Source organism: Myotis brandtii, unplaced genomic scaffold, assembly GCF_000412655.1.
Source record: "Myotis brandtii unplaced genomic scaffold, ASM41265v1 scaffold540, whole genome shotgun sequence".
Classification (NCBI taxonomy): domain Eukaryota; kingdom Metazoa; phylum Chordata; class Mammalia; order Chiroptera; family Vespertilionidae; genus Myotis; species Myotis brandtii.
Window position 1 is genome coordinate 3,066 of NW_005369990.1, and position 22,760 is coordinate 25,825.

The window sequence follows — 22,760 nt, forward strand, 5'->3', positions numbered from 1 at the left end:
CCATTGCCTGTCTCGCATCTGCTTCACAGTGAGCCAGATATTTTTGCAAGTGCAAAAATATAAAAGAGAAGTTGATATGTATATAATCCCCCTTATCAATAAATTCATTCCAACAATAATGAAAGAATGAATGTACGGCTAAATTATATTAACAGAACTGACTTTAAAGTTGCTAGCAGATTTCCTCTCCAGCATTGAAGATGCTGAGTCATCTTGAGGTAGCCCTTTGCTCTGGAACAGAAATAGCAGCCAGCACTGCTCCCCGTCTTCTTCTCCCCTTCTTCCTATCTTAGACACAGAGGTGATGTCTGGAGCTTTAGCAGCCATCTTGTAACCATGAAACAAAAGGTATGAAGACAAAGACCAACACTCTCCAATGACATACAGAAAAAGCTTGGTCGTTACCGGCACCATTGCACAGCTAGCTGGACCAATGCTGACCACATCCCACCTCAGGGCTTCTTGTTTTGTGAGAAAAATGAATCTGTATCCTTTAATCTTTTATTAAGTCTTTTGTTATATGCAGCTGATTATGGGGAAATTTTTATTTCTAGTAATCACACAATATCAGAAATCAGAGTTATAATTTGCACATTAAAAAAATTAATGTTATCTTATTAGCCTCACTGCGACATAGATTGAGGTTTATCTTAGATATGTTATAAATCAATTATTATACACACACTTAACCAGAGCAACAACTTAATTGTGTAGTTTTGACTTCAAAATGCATAGCACTTTCTGAACAACACATCTACTATATATGACTTTCTCCTCCACAGAAAGCATTTTTCTCTATCAGTAAAATACTGCTAACATGAGCTAGCTGTTGAGACATGCAAAAAAGCCTCAGGAGATCAGACTGGATGTTGTAATTGTATTTGCTGAAACAGAATTTAACTTGTAAATATAATTATCCTTCGTCTTTAGTGTGATCGCCTTTCATTTGGATTCTAGTCTGGCCTCAAGACCTTAAAAGTGAGATGAGGAGCAGGGAGAGGGTCTGGATGTCCAGGCCGTGACAAAAAGCGAAAAGGGCTGGGCTGCTAGCCCAGCTAGTGGAAGAGCATGGGACCCCGAACATTAACCTGCCGAGCTAGTGAGGGATGTTTCCAGAAAATGAGAGCCAGCTGTTCTCCATCTTTTATGAGGACAACTCCAAAGCAAGTGGCCTTATGCCTTTGCACCGGGGAATTAGAGTAGCCAAAAAGGAACTCCCTCCTGGAAGGTGGATATTGACAACTTCTCCTGGGATTACATATTTAAATAAGATTTGGATCTCACTCTCTGGCGATAGTGGTTGAAATTGAATTCTAGGTCTCAAAAACAAAACAAAACACCCCAAATTTAAAATGTTTAACTCGCTAATGAACAAATGCATGAATAAATAAGTGAACAGAGATGCGCAGGACGGGGCCTCCCGTGTCGCCCCACCCCGTGTACTGTTGCTGGGCATTCACTCTTTAGGGGCATCCATGAGTGAGAAGCGAGGGAGAAGCCAGCAGGCAGCGGGCTAGGAGGAAGATGGGCCCTGGGGCCTCTGGCCTCTGCCAGCCCCAGAAAGGCCTGCCTCCCTCAGGTAGGAGGGGAAGCAGCTCTCTGTGAAGGCACAATGTCTGGAAGTCATTAAGCAAAAACAAAACAAAACAAAAACAACAACAACAACAAACGACAGGGAGCTTTTCTGGTTCTTTGTACTCATGCTCATCCCTGAGAGGGTAGTCAGCATCTGTGTGGTCCTGCCTGAAGCCAGTGGTCAGGAGCCACGGACTTGGACTTATCCTGGTTGCTTCTGTGATTGTATCAACCTGTGTAATTTGTAAGCTCGGGGTTATTTCCCAATTAGTAAATCTTCCCTGGGATGAGTAAACATCTTTCTGGGAAGGGGAAGCAAAATATTCCTGCTCTTATAAAAAAATGCTCAAGCCTTTAAAAAGCCTAACAAGACTTGGTCAAGCCTGGCATTTAAGGAGAGTTAGAGCCCCATGACTAGACTAGAGCACATTAAATAGCTAACTGGCGCCATCTGGAGGGCAAGTGGATTCTAAACAATAAAGCCAATTTCAAAACCCTGACTCTTAAGGTTAACATGACGTACATCCAAACATTATAGGGAAATTTAAAAAATGGGATTCCCTGCTTCTTTCCTCCTCCCTTGTTCTATGCATGCACCTGGGCCTGTCACAAGGAGACTGGACTCATGCTCAAAGGACCTCAATTTGACAACTCTCTCCAAATTAGGCTGTGAACGCGGTGAAGGGGCTTCATTACACAACGCGACAGTCCCAGGACTGACTGGTACCATTTGTTGTGCCATGCTAATCATATTTGCACTCAGTCTTGGAATTTTATTGTGTCTCAAAGTGTCAGCCAGGTCATTTCTGTCGGAGTCACCTAGGATGTCTAATAATAACTGCGGAGGGGGAGGAAGTGGGAGAGGGCAATGGGGGGTAAAGGGACATAGGTAATACTTTCAACAATAAAAATTTAAATAAAAATCTGCAGATTTCTGGGTATCTTTCTATCTATAAATATACACAAACATACTTATATCTATTAATATTTATGGTGTTTGTGGGGAGAGCGTTGTGGAGGTAGGTAGGTCTCAAAATAAGTCTCTCTGAAGGCAAGGCAATAACCATTTTTAAAAAGAGAAATGATCAATAATATTACAAATAGCCCATAGGCCCAGTAAGATAAGATATCTGTTGAATTTGGGCAACATAGAAGAAGTCTTCTGTGATCCTAGTGAATTTTACTTGAACAGCATAAGCAGAACATAGATTTTTATTTGCAGTGGGTGAAAATGTAAAGTGAACTCAAGAAATAAAGAGAGTAAATGATAGACTATGAGGAATAAATCTGACTGAGACAATATGAATGAGACGGTGTTGAGGGAAGTAGAAATGCAGGATCATAGGTAGAGACATAATTTGGAATAGGAGCGACCCAAGCACATTTGCAGGTGGAAGTAACACAGCAAAAAGAGAGGGAGAGAATACAGACATGAGAATATGAGGAGAGGGCTGCTCAAAGAGAAAACAGAGCATGCATTCTGGAAGAACACAGAAGAGGAAGGTGGACAGGCGACCTTGCATCCCTTGAATGTGGAGGGGAAAAGACACTAAACAAAATGGATGTAGATAAATGGAAAGATCTCTCTGTCTGGGTTACTGTCCAGATGCTGAAGCTCCCGAGAGCTCACCTCCTATCGCAGCCTCTCCTGACCCATGCCCTGACTGCAGAAACTTCTATCCAGTCGCTTACCAAGTGTGGGTATAATGCCATTGATTGGAATGCCACAATGGACACCCCAAACTTGGCTAACTTGGGTTCAAACAATGAAGTGGAGCTCAAAAAATTCAAACGATCAGAGTCACTGATTTTTACTCATATTTATAATTTGTACTTGCAGTGAGAGGATGAGACCAACTTGGGGGGTGGGGGATGGAATCCAAGTTCTGAGAGTCTTCCAAAGTTGCTCCATGAAGCTGAGCTGTGGTTGAGGCTGTTTCTTTTTTAAATCCTGGGGCCTTTGGCTTACACATCTAAAGTATCTGAATTAAGAGTATGGGTCCAGTTGACCAGTTCCTCCACTTCCTCTTCCCCTGGCTCATGTATGTGCTCACCATCATCTTCCCACTCTTCTGCTTCATGTATCTTTAAGACAACTTCTGTTTCAGATGGTGAATCTAGAGAAAAACACAACAGAACTGCAATAAGAAGTATGAAAAACAGAAATGTAATAGACATGGTAGGAAATACAATAAAAAGAGGAGCATTCCTGCATTTGTAGCATAATTCCTAAGGTCATGTGAGTGAACGCAAGCAACCCTTTTAAACTTCCTAAATGTTACGCCTTGCAATGAATTTTTTTTGTTAGAAATCATTCTTTCCATTTGGGTCAATCTTTGTAGTCTTGGTTGGTTTATTCATTTAACACATATTTACGGAGTCCCTGCTACGTGCCAGTGGATGTGTCAGGAAAAAGGTGTGCAGGAGTGCTGTAGCCGCACAGGGATGGGATCGCTGTGTCCAATGAGAACAGAAGTGGACTTAGAAAGCGGAGGGCGAAGAAGAGGGCAGGAGAGAGGACACAGCACATGCAAAGGCACAAAGGTACGTGAGGACCTGACAGGTTTGGAGGTCATCAGAGTTGGTACTTCAGTATTTGCACTGGGCCAGGTCTGCGCTAAGCAGTCTACATGTATAACATGATTTAACGTAGACACAACCCTTGTGACGGGCAGGTATTATTATCCTTATTTTATAGATGAGTCAATCTAGACTGAGTGCCCTGCGTAACTTGTCCAAGGACTTCTAGCTAATAACAATTGCTCCCAGGTTCATGGGAGTCCCAAATCGCCGTGTTGAAGTGCATGGCGGAGTCAGTGGAGCTGCCCGGCTGAGCTGAGGCCAGATGAGGAGAGCCTCCTGTGTCATGCAAAGGAGTTTCATCTCTTAGAAGGGTCTGGTGAACAGGGAAAGAAACTGATTATATCTTTTAAAGAATAGTATAGACATAGTATCTATATTTCTCAATATTTCCGCTCAGCATGGGGAACTTGCTTTCTAGGGATGAACCTTAGTTGGTGCTACTTATGCTCTGCTCCCTCTACACTTCATCCCTTCTACCTAGATGCCACTTAATTCATTGCCTAGTATGGGTTGCAGGATAAATTCTGTTGGTCTCCAATGTTTATTCCCCCCAATTACATATCAAATGAACCTTGTAATATTCATTGCCTTCAAATCGTGCTATAGGAGTCAGTGGAGCTGCCCGGCTGAGCTGAGGCCAGATGAGGAGAGCCTCATGTGTCATGCAAAGGAGTTTCATCTCTTAGAAGGGTCTGGTGAACAGGGAAAGAAACGGATTATATCTTTTAAAGAACAGTATAGACATAGCATCTATATTTCTCAATATTTCCACTCAGCATGGGGAACTTGCTTTCTAAAGGTGAACCTTAGTTGGTGCTACTTATGCTCTGCTCCCTCTACACTTCATCCCTTCTACCTAGATGCCACTTAATTCATTGCCTAGTATGGGTTGCAGGATAAATTCTGCTCATCTCCGATGTTTATTCCCCCAATTACATATCAAATGAACCTTGTAATATTCATTGCCTTCAAATCGTGCTATAGATGAAGGTTATGAATGAATTGTTCTCTTAGTCTCTTTGGTACAGAAAGGTTTGAGGAGAAATTGGAGTTTAGACAGCTGCCATTATCCTATGAGGTCTCCAATGATCACGTTTTTATCTTTGCGCTTTAGTGTTAGTCTCTAGCTTTCATTATTTTAAAACTAAATTCTGTTTTTCCCTTGAGAAAACCTTCTACTTTATTTTCTATGAACGTATCACTAATGGAACTAACGCCAGTTTTTTTCAAACTGTGTTCAGGCCTTCCTAAATTCACATGCTTCTGGTTATAGGAAGTACAGAGCCCAATTCAAAACAATTGAAATAATAGGGAAATGCCTCACCTCACAGGAGAGAAAAGTCAGAGCAGGGCAGGACTGAATGATACGGTGCCTCAACAATGGCATTAGGGACAAGTTCTCTTCACTGCTCCGCTTGGCCATCTTTGGTGTCATCTTCAGACTCACAGCAAGAGAGATGTGGCCATTCTAGCACCACTCACATCAGACATGGCAACGTCCAGAGAAGAAAAAGGGGGTCTTTGCTCCAGGGTCTCATTTTTAAGAGTAGAAAAACCATCCTCTGAGGCCCAATATATTTCCTTTCAAGCGAGATTGTCATACCCCACTCCTAAACTAGTTGCTGGCAAGGAAAATGGTATTAGCTGGCACCAGTTGTTGGTGTGGAATGAATGTTGAGTGTCAGTCATTTTAACCATTTGCCTTCTAGTTCCTACTCTGTTTTTTATTTTATTTTTTTTAAAACACCAACAACTCCCAGGAAACATAAAAAGAAATCCTGGTTAGATTAGCAGAGCTTAATGCAAAATAAGCATAGAAATGATTCCTTATGAGAGAAAAAAATAAATACTATTTTGAACTTCTTTCCTCCAGAAAAACTTAAGTATTATAAGTCCCCTGAGAAAAGTTGGATTTATTGTTGGGAATCAATATCTGTGTTACTGTGTTAAAATAAGTTATGAAAGCACAAATTATATTTGCCTTATAGTTTGTCTTTCTTGGGATGGATCCCAGAAACTCTGCTTCTTCTAATTTTTTTTTATCTTAAAAAATTAGTTACTGAAGATATTAACATATGTTCTGACGGCTGGGCTCTGATTATTATCAAATGGTTTATTTCCATTTACTTCTGTATCAATCTGAATTCAGTTAGGAAAACAGAGCCACTATAAGTAATAGAAGAATGAGGGGTTAATAAAGGAAACTGGGCTTATACAGGTATGGAAGTCCTGGGGGAATGAAGGTATTGAAGGCTACAGCTGGGGAACTGGAAAACCAGTCTCTACCTCCTTTAGCCTGATGCACTGACACGAGTGGGGAAACCAACTTATGGGGAAACCAAGTAGCTGCACACATGCTGCCACCCAAAGTGGGACAAAAATGCATGATGAACATATTCATGAAGCCATCATATCTGTAAAGTGAGAGTTTGTGGAGAGTTGCATGAAAGGAGGCTGCTGTGTGCAGTACACACACCTTCTCAAGAATAATGGTTGCCCTGAATAGCCACAGCAATCTTGAAAAAGAAAAACAAAGTGGGAGGAATCACGCTACCTGATATCAAACTATACTACAAGGTCATAGTAATCAAAACAGCATGATACTGGCCTAAAAACAGACACACAGATCAATGGAACGGAACAGAAATAAACCCACATATATATGGTCAGTTAATATATGACAAAGGAAGCAAGAATATAAAATGGGGTAAAGATAGCCTATTCTAAATGGTGTTGGGAAAATTGGACAGATACATGCAAAAAAAAAAAAAGAAAAGAAAAGAAACTAGACTGCCTTCTTACATCATATACAAGAATAAACTCAAAATAAATTAAAGACTTAACTATAAAACCCCAAACCATAAAACTCCTAGAAGAAAACATAGACGGTAAGCTTTCTGACATTGCTCTTACTAATATTTTTTCTGATATATCTTCTCTCACAAGGGAACCAAAAATAAACAAATGTGATTTCATCAAACTAAAAAGGTTTGCAAAGGAAACCATCAACAAAACAAAAACAACCTACTAAATGGGAGAACATATTCACCAATGGTATATCTAATAAGGGGTTAATATCCAAAATTTATAAAGAACTCAGACAACTCAACACCAGAAAACAACAATGCTCCAATTAAAAAATGGGCAAAGGACCTGAATAGGCACTTCTCCAAAGAGGACATAGAGATGGCCAATAGATATATGAAAAGATGCTCAATGTTACTAACCCTCAGAGAAATGCAAAATAAAACCACAATGAGGTACCACCTCACATCTGTCAGATTGGCTATTATCAAATCAACAAACAAGAAGTGTTGGCAAGGATGTGGAGAAAAGGGAACCCTTGTGCACTGTTGGTGGGAATGCAAATTGGTACAGCCACTGTGGAAAGCAGTATGGAGTTACCTCAAAAAATAAAAATTGAACTGCCTTAAGACCTAAAAATTCCACTTCTGGTATACATCTGAAGAAACCCAAAACATAATTTGAAAGAATATATGTACCCTTATGTTCACTGCAGTGTTATTTATAATAGTCAAGCTATGGAAGCAACCCAAGTGCCTGTCAATAGATGATTGAATAAAGAAGCTGTGGTACATATATACACAATGGACTATTACTAGGCCATAAAAATAATGATATCTTATGTGACAGCATGAATGGACCTAGAGGGTATTATGCTAAGTGAAATAAGTCAGACAGAAAAATACAAAAGCCATATGATTTTTCTTATATGTTGAATCTAAAGAATAAAATAAATGAAGAAACAAACCAGAAACAGACTCATAAATTCAGATAACAAACTGAGGGTTTCCAGATGGAAGGTGGGTTGGAGGGCTAAGTAAAAAAGGTAAAAGAATTAAGAAGTACAAACTGATAGCTATAAAATAGTCATGGACATATGAAGTCCAGCATAGGGAATATAATCAATAATATTTTAATAACTGTGTATAGTGCCAGGTGGGTCTAGACTTATCAGGAGGATCACTCATAAATTATATAAATGTCTAACCACTATGCTGTACACCTGAAACTAATATAATATTGAATGTCAGCTGTAATTGAAAAATAAATTTTAAAAAGGGATAATGATCTCTTCTTCTCTCCCACCTCCTAAATCTCAGGTGAATTTTCTCATTGGCAAACTATGACATACTGAAACCTTTCTGCTAAAGAGGGGCACAAAGTTCATTCATTTTCTGAGTAAAATTTCCCTTTAATGTCCTGTGTAAGTTCACCGTTGCTACATAATGTACAACCACAAAATCTCAGTGACATAGAACAGTAAGCATTTGTGTAGGTCACACATTGGCAGTTTGGCTGGCTTCCTTGGGCTGGACATGGCCGGAAGGCGTGGCTGGGAATGCTGAGCTCGGTGCCTCTCATCTTTTTCTGTGACAGGGGGCTAGTCCAGGCACGTTCTTGGGAGGATGGCAGGCATGAAAAAGAGCAAGCCAAATTGCACAAACCCTTCCTAGACCCTGAGCATGTCACACCTACTAACCCATTGATCAAAACAAGTCACATGGCAAAGCTTGACGTCAAGGGTCAAGGGAGCATATTGTTCCCATGGAGGTGAAATAGGATAAGAGTGAATATTTCTGAACAATAATCTAAATTACCATGACATTTTAGGTACAGTGTCTTTTCTTAGTGTAAGATTAAACACAAAGGATTGTCTACTCCTTTTTCAAAGAAGACAAGGCTCAGCACTGAAGAGCTAATTAATTTATGGACATTCCTTAAAATATTCTCCCTTCCAGCTCACCTTTCTTAATATTTCTCACTCATCATGGATTTACTCCCCCTTTTCCCAAATGAAAGCTGCTAAAAGCATGCCAACTCTACTTCATTCATTCATTCATTCATTTATGAACGTTGAATACCTATTATATGCCAAGCACTGTGCTGTGGCAGATTAGGGGTAAGCAGCCCCTTCCCTCAGGAGGTCACTTTCTATTGAAGAGTCTAGACTGGCAGTAAAGGACTAGTATCACACAGCATGTGTGGAGGGCAAACTCTAAGGTGGTCTATCATGATCCCCAAATTCTAGTGTTCATACCTTTATGTAATCCTCTCCCTTTTAAGTATGGGTGGGACCTGTGATTTTCTTCTAATCAATAAAATATGCCAAAGGTGAGGAGTCCCACTCCCATGATTATGTTACAATACATAATATTCCACCTTGCTATCAGACTAGCTCTAAAGACTCTCCCTGCTGACTGGCTGAAGGAAAAGGCTATGTTGGGAAAGCCCATGTGGCAGTGAACTACAGGCAGCCTTTAGGAGCTGAGGGAGGGCTCCAGCGTATAGCCAGTGAGAAGCTTGGGGCTCCATTCTAAGGACAGAAGGAAGTGAATTCTGTCAACAACCTTAGAGAGCTTGGAAGCATATCCTTCCCCATTCAAGCCTGCAGATAAGAATGCAGCCCAACTGATCCCTTGATTACAGCCTATGAAATCCCAAGCAGAGGATCAAGTTACACTGTGCCTGGACTCTAGGCACACAGAAACTGTGAAATAATAAATGTGTTGTTTTAAACTATTAAGCATGGGGCAATTCATTACATAGCAATAGAAAAGTAATAGGGCATGAAGTGCATGATAAAAATGCTCTGAGAGAGACCACAGGGGAAGTTTCCTAGAGAAGGTAATACCTGAGCTGAATCTCAAAGGATGAGTAGGTACTAGAAAAGAAAAGAAAGAAAGGAGAAAAGGTTGTTTGGAGTGGGAATATGAGAAAACATAGTGTACTGTCATCAATTTTTTTAATTGAGGAAGGAAATAAACAACATGACCCTAGTGCTGTGTGGTGTTTTGGGAGTGAATGAGGGAGTGGTAAGAGATATCACCGAAAAGGCAGATATTAGAGCAGTAAAGACTTTGCCATGTCAAAGAATCTAAATTTTATCCCGAATGAACTGGGAAACAAAGGATTTTAGAGTTAGTAAAACAAAAGCAGAGTTGAGCTGTAGAAAGCAGTCTGACAAAGCATGGGCAGAAATTGTATTCATTAACTTCCCCAGATGATCTCTTTCTATTGGTGAAGATGGTGGGAATGTTGGAGGATAATGATTGCAGAAAGGAGTGGAGAATTCATGGAGGAAGCAGAGAGTAAGGCTGGAAAATGTAACATTTCTTACCATTCCTTGCAGGGAGCCTGGAAGAAGGCAGAGTTGAACAGAGAAACTGAGGCTGGTGACTTAGAGAAGAAAATCTGATTGGTAAACCAAAACAAGGAGGAGAAAGAGAAGTAGGACTTGAGCTAGGGAAAAGAAAGTTAGAGTATGAGTGTAGGAACCATGGAGAATCATTGAATGAAGGTTATTGCAGTGCCTAGCATTTATAAGCTAACGAGAGGCCTGGTGCACAAAATTTGTGCACGGAGGTTAGGGGGTCCCTCAGCTCGGCCTGCACCCTCTCCAATCCAGGACCCCTCAAGGGATGTCCGACTGCCAGTTTAGGCCTGATCCCACAGGCAGTCAGATATCCCTCTCGCAATTTGGGACCACTGGCTCCTAACTGCTCACCTGCCTGCCTGCCTAATCACCCATAACCACCTCTGCCTGCCGACCCGATCGCCTCCTAACTGCTCCCCCCTGCTGGCCTGATCACCCCTAACCGCCTCTGCCACTGTGGCTTTGTCTGGAAGGACGTCTGGAAGATGTTCGGTCGAATTAGCATATTAACCTTTTATTAGTATAGATGTGTTTAAAGAACAGGGGTCAGGAAAACAATACCTAATACTTATAGTACTTCCCAGTTCACAAAAATTTTTACATACATGGAGTAATTTAGTCACAAGAATCTTGTGAAATAGGGCAGCATATTAGAAACAAATACTTATTAAACATTTTTTTATTTACCCTGTGCTACCTGAGAATGAAAACACTGAAACTCAGAAGTTAAGTGACTTTGCCATGACTAAATAGAGCTGTTATCTAAACCCAACTTCTCTGCCCCCAAATGTCTTGCTTTGCCTTCTGTACGAGCTGATTTCTATTATAAATTATCAGCTGTCTCTTCCTCCTTAAAATCTACCTTAAATCTATCCCCAATGTTTCTTTGAAAAACATTATTTCAAAAAGAGCACCAAAAACAACTCAACTAACATTATTCCTTTCTTTTCAGCCATATTGCATATCTTTGAGTCTGTAATGAGTATTAGGGAAAAGTTTACTGTTTTGCTTGTTTTAAATGCTTTTATACATTTTGAAACTTAGCCTTAGATGTTCAAATTGTATATTATAGTGTAGTGGGCTTGAAAGTATAACTAATTAATTTTTTTCAAAGCTCCAATTGTTATTTAAGTAATTTACTCTAAAAAAAATTTTGTTAGTCAGAAAGAGTTAAAGCAACTTTAAAAGAAAAACACAAGATTAAGCCTCACATATTGAAATTTATTTAAAGTAACAAAAAATTTAAATTTATTATTATGAATGATATTTTAGTTCTAAAAACAAAGCAAAACAAATAGGCTGAACTCAGTTTACCTGAAACTGGGGAGGGATAAATTCTGCTGCTTTGATACTGGGCTTTGTGAGGAGTTTTAGTTTCTCTAGTATACTGAGCCTTGGCAGCAGCATACCTAGAAAAAGAAAAAGGAGAAATTATGTACCTTCCCAAATGAATTTTGGGATGCTTACATTACTTTTGAGAAAAATAAGGCAAACAAATCAAATGAAACAGACGAGTAGAGCAATGGGTTTTGAACATGGTGCCATTCTGAGTGTTGACTAATGCAACAGTAAACTGAAATTGTTCCAATTTGTGTTTCCCGACAGAAGAGTAGTTAGAAAAGCAAATGAATATGGTATAAGATTAATATTGTAACAATAATAAAACAATATCGTTTGGTATAGCAAGGTGTATTGGTTTCCTATACAAGTGGGGCTCCATAATAAATGACCACAAACTTGATGGTATAAATTTATTCTCACAGTTCTGGGGGTTAACGTCTGGAATCAGGTGTTAGGGCCACGCTCCCTCTTTAAGGCGTTTGGGAAGATCCTGCCCTGTCTCTCCCGAATTCTGCTGGCTTCCAGTGATCCTTAGTGTTCCTGGAATTGTAACTGCATCACTCCAATCTCTGTCTCTACCGAGATATGGCCTCTTCCCTGTGTGTATCTATGCCCTCTCGTTTTCTTAGAAGGACACCAGGCACTGAATTTAGGGCCCACATCAATCCGGCATAACCTCATCTTAACCAATTATACCTGCAAACATCCTCTTTCTGAAAGAGTTTGTGTATATTGGCATTATGTTTCCCTTGAATCTCTGCAAAAATTCTCCATGAAGCCACCTGGGCTTGGAGTTGTCTTTATGTGAAGGTGTTTAAGCTAGCAATTCAATTTCATTATGAGACATAGGATTATTCAGGTTATCTATTATGTTTTAAGCGAGCCTTGGTAGATACTGTCTTCCAAGAAATTTGTTCACTTCATCTATGTGGCTGAATTTATTGGTCTGAAAAAGTCTTTATTGTGCCTTCATTTTAGAGAGAGATTTTCACTGGGTATAAAATCTAGGTTAACAATTTCTTTCTTTCGAGCACTTTAAAATTGTCATCCAGCCCTGGCTGGTTTGGCTCAGTGGAGAGAGTGTCGGCCTGCGGACTGAAGGGTCCCAGGTTCGATTCCGGTCAAGGGCATGTACCTTGGTTGCGGGCACATCCCCAGTAGGGGGTGTGCAGGAGGCAGCTGATCGATGTTTCTCTCTTATTGATGTTTCTAACTCTCTATCCCTCTCCCTTCCTCTCTGTAAAAAACCAATAAAATATATTTAAAAAAAATTGTCATCCATTATCTTCTGGCTTACGAGTTTTCTGACATGAAGTTATTGGTTGTTTTTATCTTTGTCCCATTATGTGCAGTGTGTATTTTCTTTTTACCATTTGCTGCTTTGAAAATTTTTCACTTTATCACTGACTTGCAGTGATTTTATTGTGGCACATTATAATGGGCCTTGGTATGGTTTCTTTATATTTCGGTGTCTTGGGATCCATTGAACATGCTCTCTGAGTTTATAGCTTTTATCAAATTTGGAAAATATTCAACCATAATTATTTCTTCACATGTTTTTTCTGTCACTTCTTTTCTGAGACATCAGGTACAAGTAACTTACACAACTTGATATTGTCACACAGCTCACTGAGGCTCTTTTCCCCTTCTAGGCTTACTTGTAAGAGTTTATACTGCTACCCTTTCAAGTTCGTGGGCCATTTTTTCTACTGTGGCTAATTCGCTGTTCTTTCCATACAGTGTGTATTTAAAACATTTACTCATTTATTTTATCTCTAGATGGACTTTTGCATATCTTACATTTCTCTTCATTATATTTATGATTTTCTTTATATTTTTTGAATATACATTACAAGATGCTTAATAGCTGCTTTAAGGTCCATATCTATAAATTCCATCATCTCTATCATTTATGGATCTATTTAAGTGATAGAGATTTCTTTTGATTATGGGTTATATTTTCCTGCTTATTTAATATGACTGGTGATTTTGAATAGAATGAAGGACATTGTAATTCTTATTTTGGGGGCACTCAATTTTGTTATAGTCCTTTAAATATGGTTGCCCATTGTTTCAGTTTTTGTTCTATTGAACAAGATGCAACTAATACCTTGCAAATCAGTTTGGAATCTTCAAGGCTCATGTTTGAACTTACTAGACCAGCTTTTATTTGGGGGATAACACAGCCTCACTATTAAGGCTTGACCCTTCTGAAGTCTCTATCCAATGTCCCTTGAATTAATTAAGAGGTCTTGCCACTCTATCTAGCAGGAAGACAAACTATTTCTAGCCCTCTGTGAGCCTTGTGTGTGTACTAAATCAATCAATCAATCAATCAATCAATCAGTCAGTCAATCATTAGAAAATTCTTTTCCTCAGAACAAACATGACTTTAGAAAATAGCATAACTTGACTTTATTTTAAAAAAACTTGAAGACTAATATTTCCTTTTTCATTCATACATTTGTCTTCCTAATTAAAAACAAAAGTGTTGGCTCAGCCATCATGGCTCAATGGTTGAGCATCAACCCATGAACCAGGAGGTCAGGATTCCTTGTCAGGGCACGTGCCCGGATTGTAGGTGGGTTGTGTGCTCCATCCCCAGTGGGGAGCGTGTAGGAGGCAGCCCATCAATGATTCTCATCATTGATGTTTCTCTCTCTCTCCCTCTCCCAAGTCAATAAAAATATATTAAAAAACGACAACAAAGCAAAACAAAAAAAACCCAAAAGTGTTTAGGATTACTAAAGAAAGGCAAATTAAACGCTTATAAAGGAAAATGCCATATATAAAGTTAAAAAATAAAACAAAAAACCCTAACGCATGTATTCATTTTAATGTTCAGTACCTTTGGTAGCAATGTAAAGGACCACACATTTGAAAATATAGCTTTATGTACATTACAAGAGCCATAAAACTTACTGTATCCTAAAGTCTAGTAATCTGACTTTTTGTAATATGTACTAAGGCAGCGGTCCTCAACCTGTGGGTCGAGACCCCTTTGGCAGTCGAACGACCCTTTCACAGAGGTCGCCTAAGACCATCCTGCATATCAGATATTTACATTACGATTCATAACAGTAGCAGAATTACAGTTATGAAGTAGCAACGAAAATAATTTTATGGTTGGGTCACAACATGAGGAACTGTTTTAAAGGGCCAGAAGGTTGAGAACCACTGTTAAGGGAACTTCTTGGCTTCCCTGTGGTTCCTCCTTTCAGGTGGCCCACAATCTAATACACCTCTGGGCAACCGGAGCAGTCCTCCCTCACTCTGCTCAGACCAAGGCCTAAGCCAGTCCATGCGTGGTATTTCTGAGGCCAGGATGGGGAGAGTGCGAGTGGGGTGGGCTGTTAGAGAGAAGGCATGAGAGAGAGGGAGAGAAAGAGACAGGGAAACCCCTCAAAAGAGTGTTCTATGTGGGAGCCCTATTAAAGGAGCAATTTTCTTTTTAAAAAAGTCCAATATATGTTTTTGACTTGGTATCAAAACCCCTTTTTGAGGAGAGATGAAGGGGAGAGCAGCTGTAAGCCCCGGTATTTATAGCATAGGACGCTCCACCAGATTCTGGGCTACAAGCAGAAAGCTATGGCAAAGTCTTGGGGCTACATTCAGAGAGAAAAATTGATGAAATGAATTATATCCATAGAAGGGAACAATAAAGAATGTGGAACTCATTTTAAAAAGCAGTTGAAAGAACTGGGTGTGTGTGATGCTGTGACTTCTAATAATACATTTGGTCTTTGTCCCTGTTTCTGGCACAGAGCCCCCAACCCCCTTGGAATTACCTAAGTGATGACAGCAACAATGGTGTCTCTTGTTATGAGGTTAATGAGGTGACTTTTGGACCCCACCCAAGGATGGGGGGCTGGTTACCAGTAGGAGCCAACCATGTGGTTTTGGGATTGGAACTTTCAGTCTCACCCCCTGATGGCCAATGGCTTAGTCAATCATGACTACATAATGAAACGGCCATAAAAATCCCAATAAGGACAGCTCAAAGGTTCTTTTTTTTTTCTTTTTTTTTTTTTTTTGAGAGAGAGAGAGAGAGAGAGAGAGAGAGCGCTTCCACATTAGGGAACTAAAATGCTCTCACATGCCCTGGGCTGGGCCCCATGCTCCGCAGGGACAGAAGCTTCTCTTTGGGGACCTTTCCCTATGTATCTCTTCATTTGGCTATTGATTCATAAACCTGTAATAAAGGCTCCCTGGAAAATACAGACATGGAAAAAATACAAAGGATACTCAGATAAACATCATTTTTTATAGGGTTATATATTTAATGCATATAATTATATAACCTTTGTAATAAATCCGTAATCTAGTGAGGCAAAAGGTTTTTGTGTTCTAGCAGATTAAACAAACCTGAGGGAGGGGTTCATGGGAATTTATAAATTACAGTGAGTCAGTCTGAAGTACAGGTAACAACTGGGTTTGCAACTGGCATGTGAAGTGGACGGTGGTCTGTGGGACTGAGCCCTTGACCTGTGGAATGTGATGTTCTCTCTGGGCAGACAGCGCTGGAACTGAGCTGACACTGTGCTGGCGTCTGAGAATTGCTGGTTGGTGTAGGGAAGCCTCCATGCATGCGTTAGAATCGGGTGGAGAAGCCCTTTTTAAGTGTATTTATTCAGGAAAAGAGAAAACTTGAGGGGTGGTGGGAGAAAGACATGCTAGCTGTTTCTGAGGCGTGAGCGAGTCCACACAACAGCAGAGCCTCATTTGTGCTGCTCCCAAGGACAAGTGGCGATGCTTTCTTTTCTGCCATAACTGTGTACCTTAACCATGTCTTCTACCTACAGCCAAAAACACCCCTGGGTTTTCAGTGTCTGCACTTGTATCAGCCTGATCTAATAGAAAAATGCACGGGTTGTAGCATCTGACAGGCCACTGAATGTGTAACCTTAGGGAATTTTTAAAAACTCCTTCTGGCCCTAACCGGTTTGGCTCAGCGGATAGAGCGTCGGCCTGCGGACTCAAGGGTCCCAGGTTCGATTCCGGTCAAGGGCATGTACCTGGGTTGCAGGCACATCCCCAGTAGGGAGTGTGCAGGAGGCAGCTGATCGATGTTTCTCTCTCATCGATGTTTCTAACTCTCTATCTCTCTCCCCTCCTCTCTGTAAAAAATCAATAAAATATATTTTTTTAAAAAATAAATAAAAACTCCTTCTGTACTCCTTTTTTTAGAAAATGGAAATACTTTCTTATTTTCTGGATGTTTTTTTCAGACAAATGTAAAAATACAAAGTAGGTGCTCAGTAAAAATCTATTATATATATATATATATATATGAAATCTGGATGGTTGAATATCATAAGATGTTACATTTAAGCTAAAAGGAGGATGCGAGCTATTTGAATGCTTTTTAAAGTACTGAACTCATTTTGTCTAAAAACATCCAAGCACAAACTAAGCAGTTGCTTGGAAGAAATTATTTTTACAAAGAGTTTCCCCCCCTGCCCCTTTATATTTTTTTCCATGTCTACTAGTATATTTTCAAAGGATCATTTCCTAGGCTCATTTTAATATTCCCCCCCTGCCCCTTTATTTATATTTTTTCCATGTCTACTAATATATTTTCAAAGGATCATTTCCTAGGCTCATTTTAATGTCAATTTTCTTTTTAACCACAAGATGGCAGTCAAGGTTTGGGAAATAAAAAAAGCTAGCATTACACCTTAAAATGCATTACATATATAATTATATAACCCTATAAAAAACAATGTTTAACCTGAAAGAATAGCACAAACACCCACTAAATTAATGTACCCAGCATAAATGTTTTCTATATAATTGGAGAAAAGAGAATCAAACATAGTTATGCTAAAGCAAGACCATATACTTTTGTGAGTTAAAACACATACAGAATCACATACTGCAGGAACTTAGAAATAATACATATTACATTCTTATTAAAAAATAGTAAAATTAAATCCAGAGTATATTCTATAAATATAAGAAAGTTTTATGCTGGTGTTTGTTATAGCACATGTTAATTTCTTATATATAAGAGAAAGGAAGTAACATTGTTTAATAATAGATGTTGAGATTGACTCCAAACAAAACAAAACAAAACCCCACAAAACTTTTTTATAGGAGGTAGACTCAATTTGTGCTTGCAATTGGGTAGGCAATATTTTTACAGTTACCTGAAAATTTTAAGCTTTTATGTAAGCACATATTAATAGGCAGATTGGAAATCATTTAGTTTTCATTTATAAACACAATATGTGCTTATCAATAAGTTCAGGCAAGCTGGTTAGTCTCTTTCTGCCTCATGTTTCCCTCATTAGTAAACTGCATATAATTACTAGCTGCCTCTGCTTTTCCAGAAAGGGAGGCGAAGACCCTTGTCTTAAAGCTGTGACCTATAACAAGGAAAGTGCTTTGACCTGGAATGTAGGTTGACTAGTTGGCTTTGAAGAAGGCTGATGGATATGACTGGGAGTTACACTTAGAGATGTGTGTGTACACTTAGAGGTCAGCTCCACAGCAGCATGGCCAGTATTATGTTAGGAAACAAAGGGAGAATGCCTGGCACACAGTAGGTGCTTTGCCATGTTAGTTCCCATACTTTCTATGGATAGACAAGAGCAATACCCTTTTCTAAAGCTACATAGAATGCAAAACTTCTCCAGAATGGATAACTTTCTGCCTGACAAATCCTCGACTACTGGCATAGATCTTTCCATTACCATATAAGCAATCATTAACTATAGATCATGACATAAAAATAGTTCTATCTATAATAATAAAAGCATAATATGCTAATTAGACCAGACAGCAGAATGACCTTCTGGACACCATTCCGGACATCCTTCTGGATGAAGACGGGGTGGCAGGGGCTGAGGCAGAGGCAGTTAGGGGCGATTAGGCAGGCAGGCGAGTGGTTAGGGGTGATCAGGCAGGCAAGCAGAGGTGGTTAGGGGTGATCAGGCAGGCAGGTGAGTGGTTAGGGGGGATCAGGCAGGCAGGAGAGCAGTTAGGAGCCAGCAGACCCAGATTGCGAGAGGGATGTCCGACTGCTGGTTTAGGCCCACGGGATTGAGCTTAAACCAGCAGTTGGACATCCCCCGAGGGGTCCCAGATTGTGAGAGGGTGCAGGCCTGGCTGAGGGACCCACCCCCCCTCCCCTGTACATGAATTTCATGCACCGGGCCTCTAGTACAGCCGTGGGCAAACTACGGCCCGCGGGCCGAATCCGGCCCGTTTGAAATGAATAAAACTAAAAAAAAAAAAATATCGTACCCTTTTATGTAATGATGTTTACTTTGAATTTATATTAGTTCACACAAACACTCCATCCATGCTTTTGTTCCGGCCCTCCGGTCCAGTTTAAGAACCCATTGTGGCCCTCGAGTCAAAAAGTTTGCCCACCCCTGCTCTAGTATGTGCATAAGAAAATTTAAAAATATAGCTTGCACTGCTTTCTGATTTTGTATCTTTCAGTCTTTCTACAGAGAAGATATATGCAAACTACTGATTAGATTCTAGACTCATATTCTTCCCATGTCTTGGTTGAAATAAAGCATTTGTACAAATAGCCAAAAGGCAGGCAACACAATGGGAAAGAAAAAAAAAAGCCTTAGAAATGAACACCAAACCAAATGATCAATTCATAATTATTTATGAGGTGCTTATAATGACAACGGATACCTAGTAATACTAACTAAAAACATGGGTGGGACTTAAGAATTTGTGTAAAATATTTATGACAGTCATTTATATTTCCAGTTTTCAATCACTGTTCTATGACTACATCCTTAGAATTCCCTAAGTAGAACCATAATCTCTACATCAGAATGGGCCTTAATAGAAGTCAGTACCTACATTTTATTTCTCTGAAAATTAACTGTCCTCACATTTAATCCTATTAAGAGGGAAAACAAGGTACACGTTAAGTGTGCATCATGCTACGAACACTACCTGAGTGCCTGCTGGCGGGACAGGTACTGTGCTGAGCTACCAGAATCACGAAGAGATGAAGTCCCACGCCACGGGGGCTGAAAGAGCTAGCGAGAGAGTGCCATGGAAGGAGAGGTTGGCAGGGACCCTCTCACAAAGAGACAACTTAGCTGTATCTTCACGCCATCCTTGTGAAATACTTTGCCAGGCAGAAGAGAGGGTAGAGGTGCAGTAGAAAAGGGGAGGAAAAATATATGCATATAATGGGACTAAAATAAATGTAGTCATGCTAGTTATTACTTTCCTAACTTGAGAAAAATTTTAAAATTTTTACATGTTTCTGACAAGACTATTTTTATTTGAAAAGTTGGTGGGCATGGGCTTTTATCTCTCCCTACCCCCAAGGGACTAATATTTATTGAATGTCCATATGTCAACAGGTATATAATTATATATATAGATCAAATGCAAGACAACTTTGCAATCTAGGTCATGTTATCTATATTTAATAGGCAAGGAAACAAACTCACTGTGGGTAAGACTTTCTCCAAGATCTGTCTGACTCTAAAGCGCATGTTCTTTCCCCATGCTGCCTCCAAAGATTTTCCATCGGAAACTTGAACTAGAGCCACAGTAGGAAGAGCATGAATAATAGAGAACCTCAGGGGGAACTTACTATGTTCCAGATACAATTTGAAGCATTGTACATGTATTAACTTACTTAGTCCTCACAACCTCAAAGGGGTGTAGGTACAGTAATGACTGTCCTTTAACAGAGAATGAAACTGAGATACAAAGAATTCAGATAACTTGCCCAAGGTCACAGAGCGGATAACTGGCAGAGCCAGGATCCAATACAGGCAGTCTGGCTCCAGCGTCCCTGCACTTAAGCGTTCCACATTCCACGTTTTCACTCAGACCAATCCTGACTCTAGACCACCAGCAAGGACCCTACTGGGCAAGATATCCCAGGCAGAAGGCACAAAGAGGTGAAAAGATCTTATGTCCCCAATAATACAAAAGAGTTTAGTGTGGCTGAAGAATTGGACCTTGATTGATGAGGGGATGGGAGGACAGTAGGAGGAGGGATATGAAGCAGGAAAGATAAGTCTCTCTTTTTCCTTAATGCTATACAGTTGAAAGATTCTCAATTTGCATTTTCTGTTTTGTTTTTCATAGGAAATTTCAATGTAAGAAAAGCATTTTCAAACATAAAAACAGAAAGATGCATATATGATATTGCATGGACATGTAGACCAATCGCTCACTTGCATAGATCCCCAAATATTTTCTACTTGTCTCTATGAATTGACCACTTCATTGTACCTCATATATTTTGATGAATATGAGACTTTTAATAATTATCTGAAAAAAAGTCGATTCCACCATACTTTAGATTTTTGCATACTCAAATATTTATGTCACAATAAAATTATACAGATAAATGTACTATCTTTTAAAAACTTTATTTAGTGTGGGTTTTTTTTTTAGCTAATCAATTCCAATATCGAAAAGAAGCAAATATTATGATATAAATATATTCTCATCAACCACCAGATGGCATAAGGTGTGAGAGTTTCATTCTGACAAGGTCACCACGCACATGATAATTTGACCTATAACTTCAAAATAATGTATTTGGAAAAATGTTCTAGCACTCAAACAGCTTGCAATTATTTCAGCCATATGTAGAAGTGGATGGATAAGTTGAAAATGACATGGTCCCACTTTTTCTAAATTTGGGGGTTTTGTGGGATGCTGGCATTACATAATGAATATATGATCAAACAAATAAAACAAAGCAGTTCTCTTAAAGGAAATAAAAAAGGAAGTCACGTCAAAGCAAAATTAACTTTATGTTCTGAGTATGTTTCTTTAACTCTTAAATGAAACTTAAAACATGACTTCAAGAAAAAAAAACACACACCATGTGTGCATTTCAAATTCTGTTTAATAAAACTTCTCTACTACCTATAATTTATTCTGAAAACAGAAAGGCATCTAATGGAAGAGCTTTCCTCCACTTTGGCTTAAAGAGGAGTTGTTGCCAGAGTCAACTGGAAAAAGAATATCCTACTGAAAACCCATTCTGAAGCCTGATGCTAAAGGGCAGGAAAGTATATTTTAAGAGCCTTGATTCCTACACAAATCCAAAATACAGCACATTATGTTTACTGATCCTGTATTTCCATCTGGAAAAGAGGTCACAGGCTAACAAGTCAAAGATCTAAAAAAATGAGGTAAATGAGGTTAATGCAAAAAAAGGGGGGGGGGGATATTTAATTCCCCTAGCTTTGTGGTAGCACACTCAGTACTTTGAAATAAGCCCACCAGGATAAATGACTACTACAACCCAACCCACACCACAGAGAGGAGATGAAGTCTTCGCTCTTGCATCATGAAGCAGAAAAATTGCCTTTGGAAGTCAAGAGCCTAAGATGAGATTGAGATCCCTTCCTTAAAGCTGCCTAAGAGCCTGATTTCTGAAGATACAATCATACTTTATTTCTGTACTTTACGACATACTTTCTCATTAGATGTAATATATTTGGTTCCTGAGTGAGAAATCTGTGGGAGAGGAAAAATATTAGGAGCTCTGAGAAGGATGAAAAGCTATTTGATGATATATAAACAAGTTAAGGTTTTTTATTTTCCTATTCCTATTTCTATGTCTGGTCCTTTATCCATTTTTGGCAACCAATATGAAGCAAAAATGTTTCCCACCTGGATTCATATAAAAGGGGAAAAAATAATACTTCTTATTTTTATTATGTTTAGAAAAAAGTATAAGTTCTTTCCAAAGGGTTTTTTTCTGATGGTTCAGTTAGATAGTAGAAAGTGGAATAGTCAATATTTTTCAAGTTAATAGGATAATATATTCCAGACACTTAAGATTACTTACTTTAAATTCCATTCTTTCTGATGTTTTTGCTCCATTTTCTTCCACTTATGATACTGTCCAATGAAACCTGGATTCTCGAGCACTGAAATTAGAGTATAAAAAAGAAGCTATCTATGCATTCTTTAATGATAGTTCAAAGTTTAAAATAATCCACTTCTCATTAAGTTGATATGTGGCAATGATGTACACTATATACTGAAAATCATGTGATAATGCTCAGACACTTTCCATATTTTTTCCTTTTATTTGAACTTGGTAATATTGGCTATTGTTTGA

At 39.2% G+C, this 22,760-nt stretch overlaps 1 protein-coding gene across 1 annotated transcript in view; it reads right to left on the reverse strand.

Moving 5' to 3' along the window:
• Window positions 1–3,414: 3,414 nt before the first annotated feature.
• The window catches only part of UBE2U (ubiquitin-conjugating enzyme E2U (putative)), a 53,176-nt gene continuing 33,830 nt past the window's right edge, over window positions 3,415–22,760 (reverse strand). The window contains exons 8-10 of the mRNA XM_005878053.2: window positions 22,485–22,566; window positions 11,651–11,745; window positions 3,415–3,692 (exon numbers count right to left, since the gene is read on the reverse strand). Coding sequence (XP_005878115.2) covers window positions 3,541–3,692; window positions 11,651–11,745; window positions 22,485–22,566 — 329 coding nt within the window. The 3' untranslated portion in view covers window positions 3,415–3,540. The remainder of the gene's footprint in view (window positions 3,693–11,650; window positions 11,746–22,484; window positions 22,567–22,760) is intronic.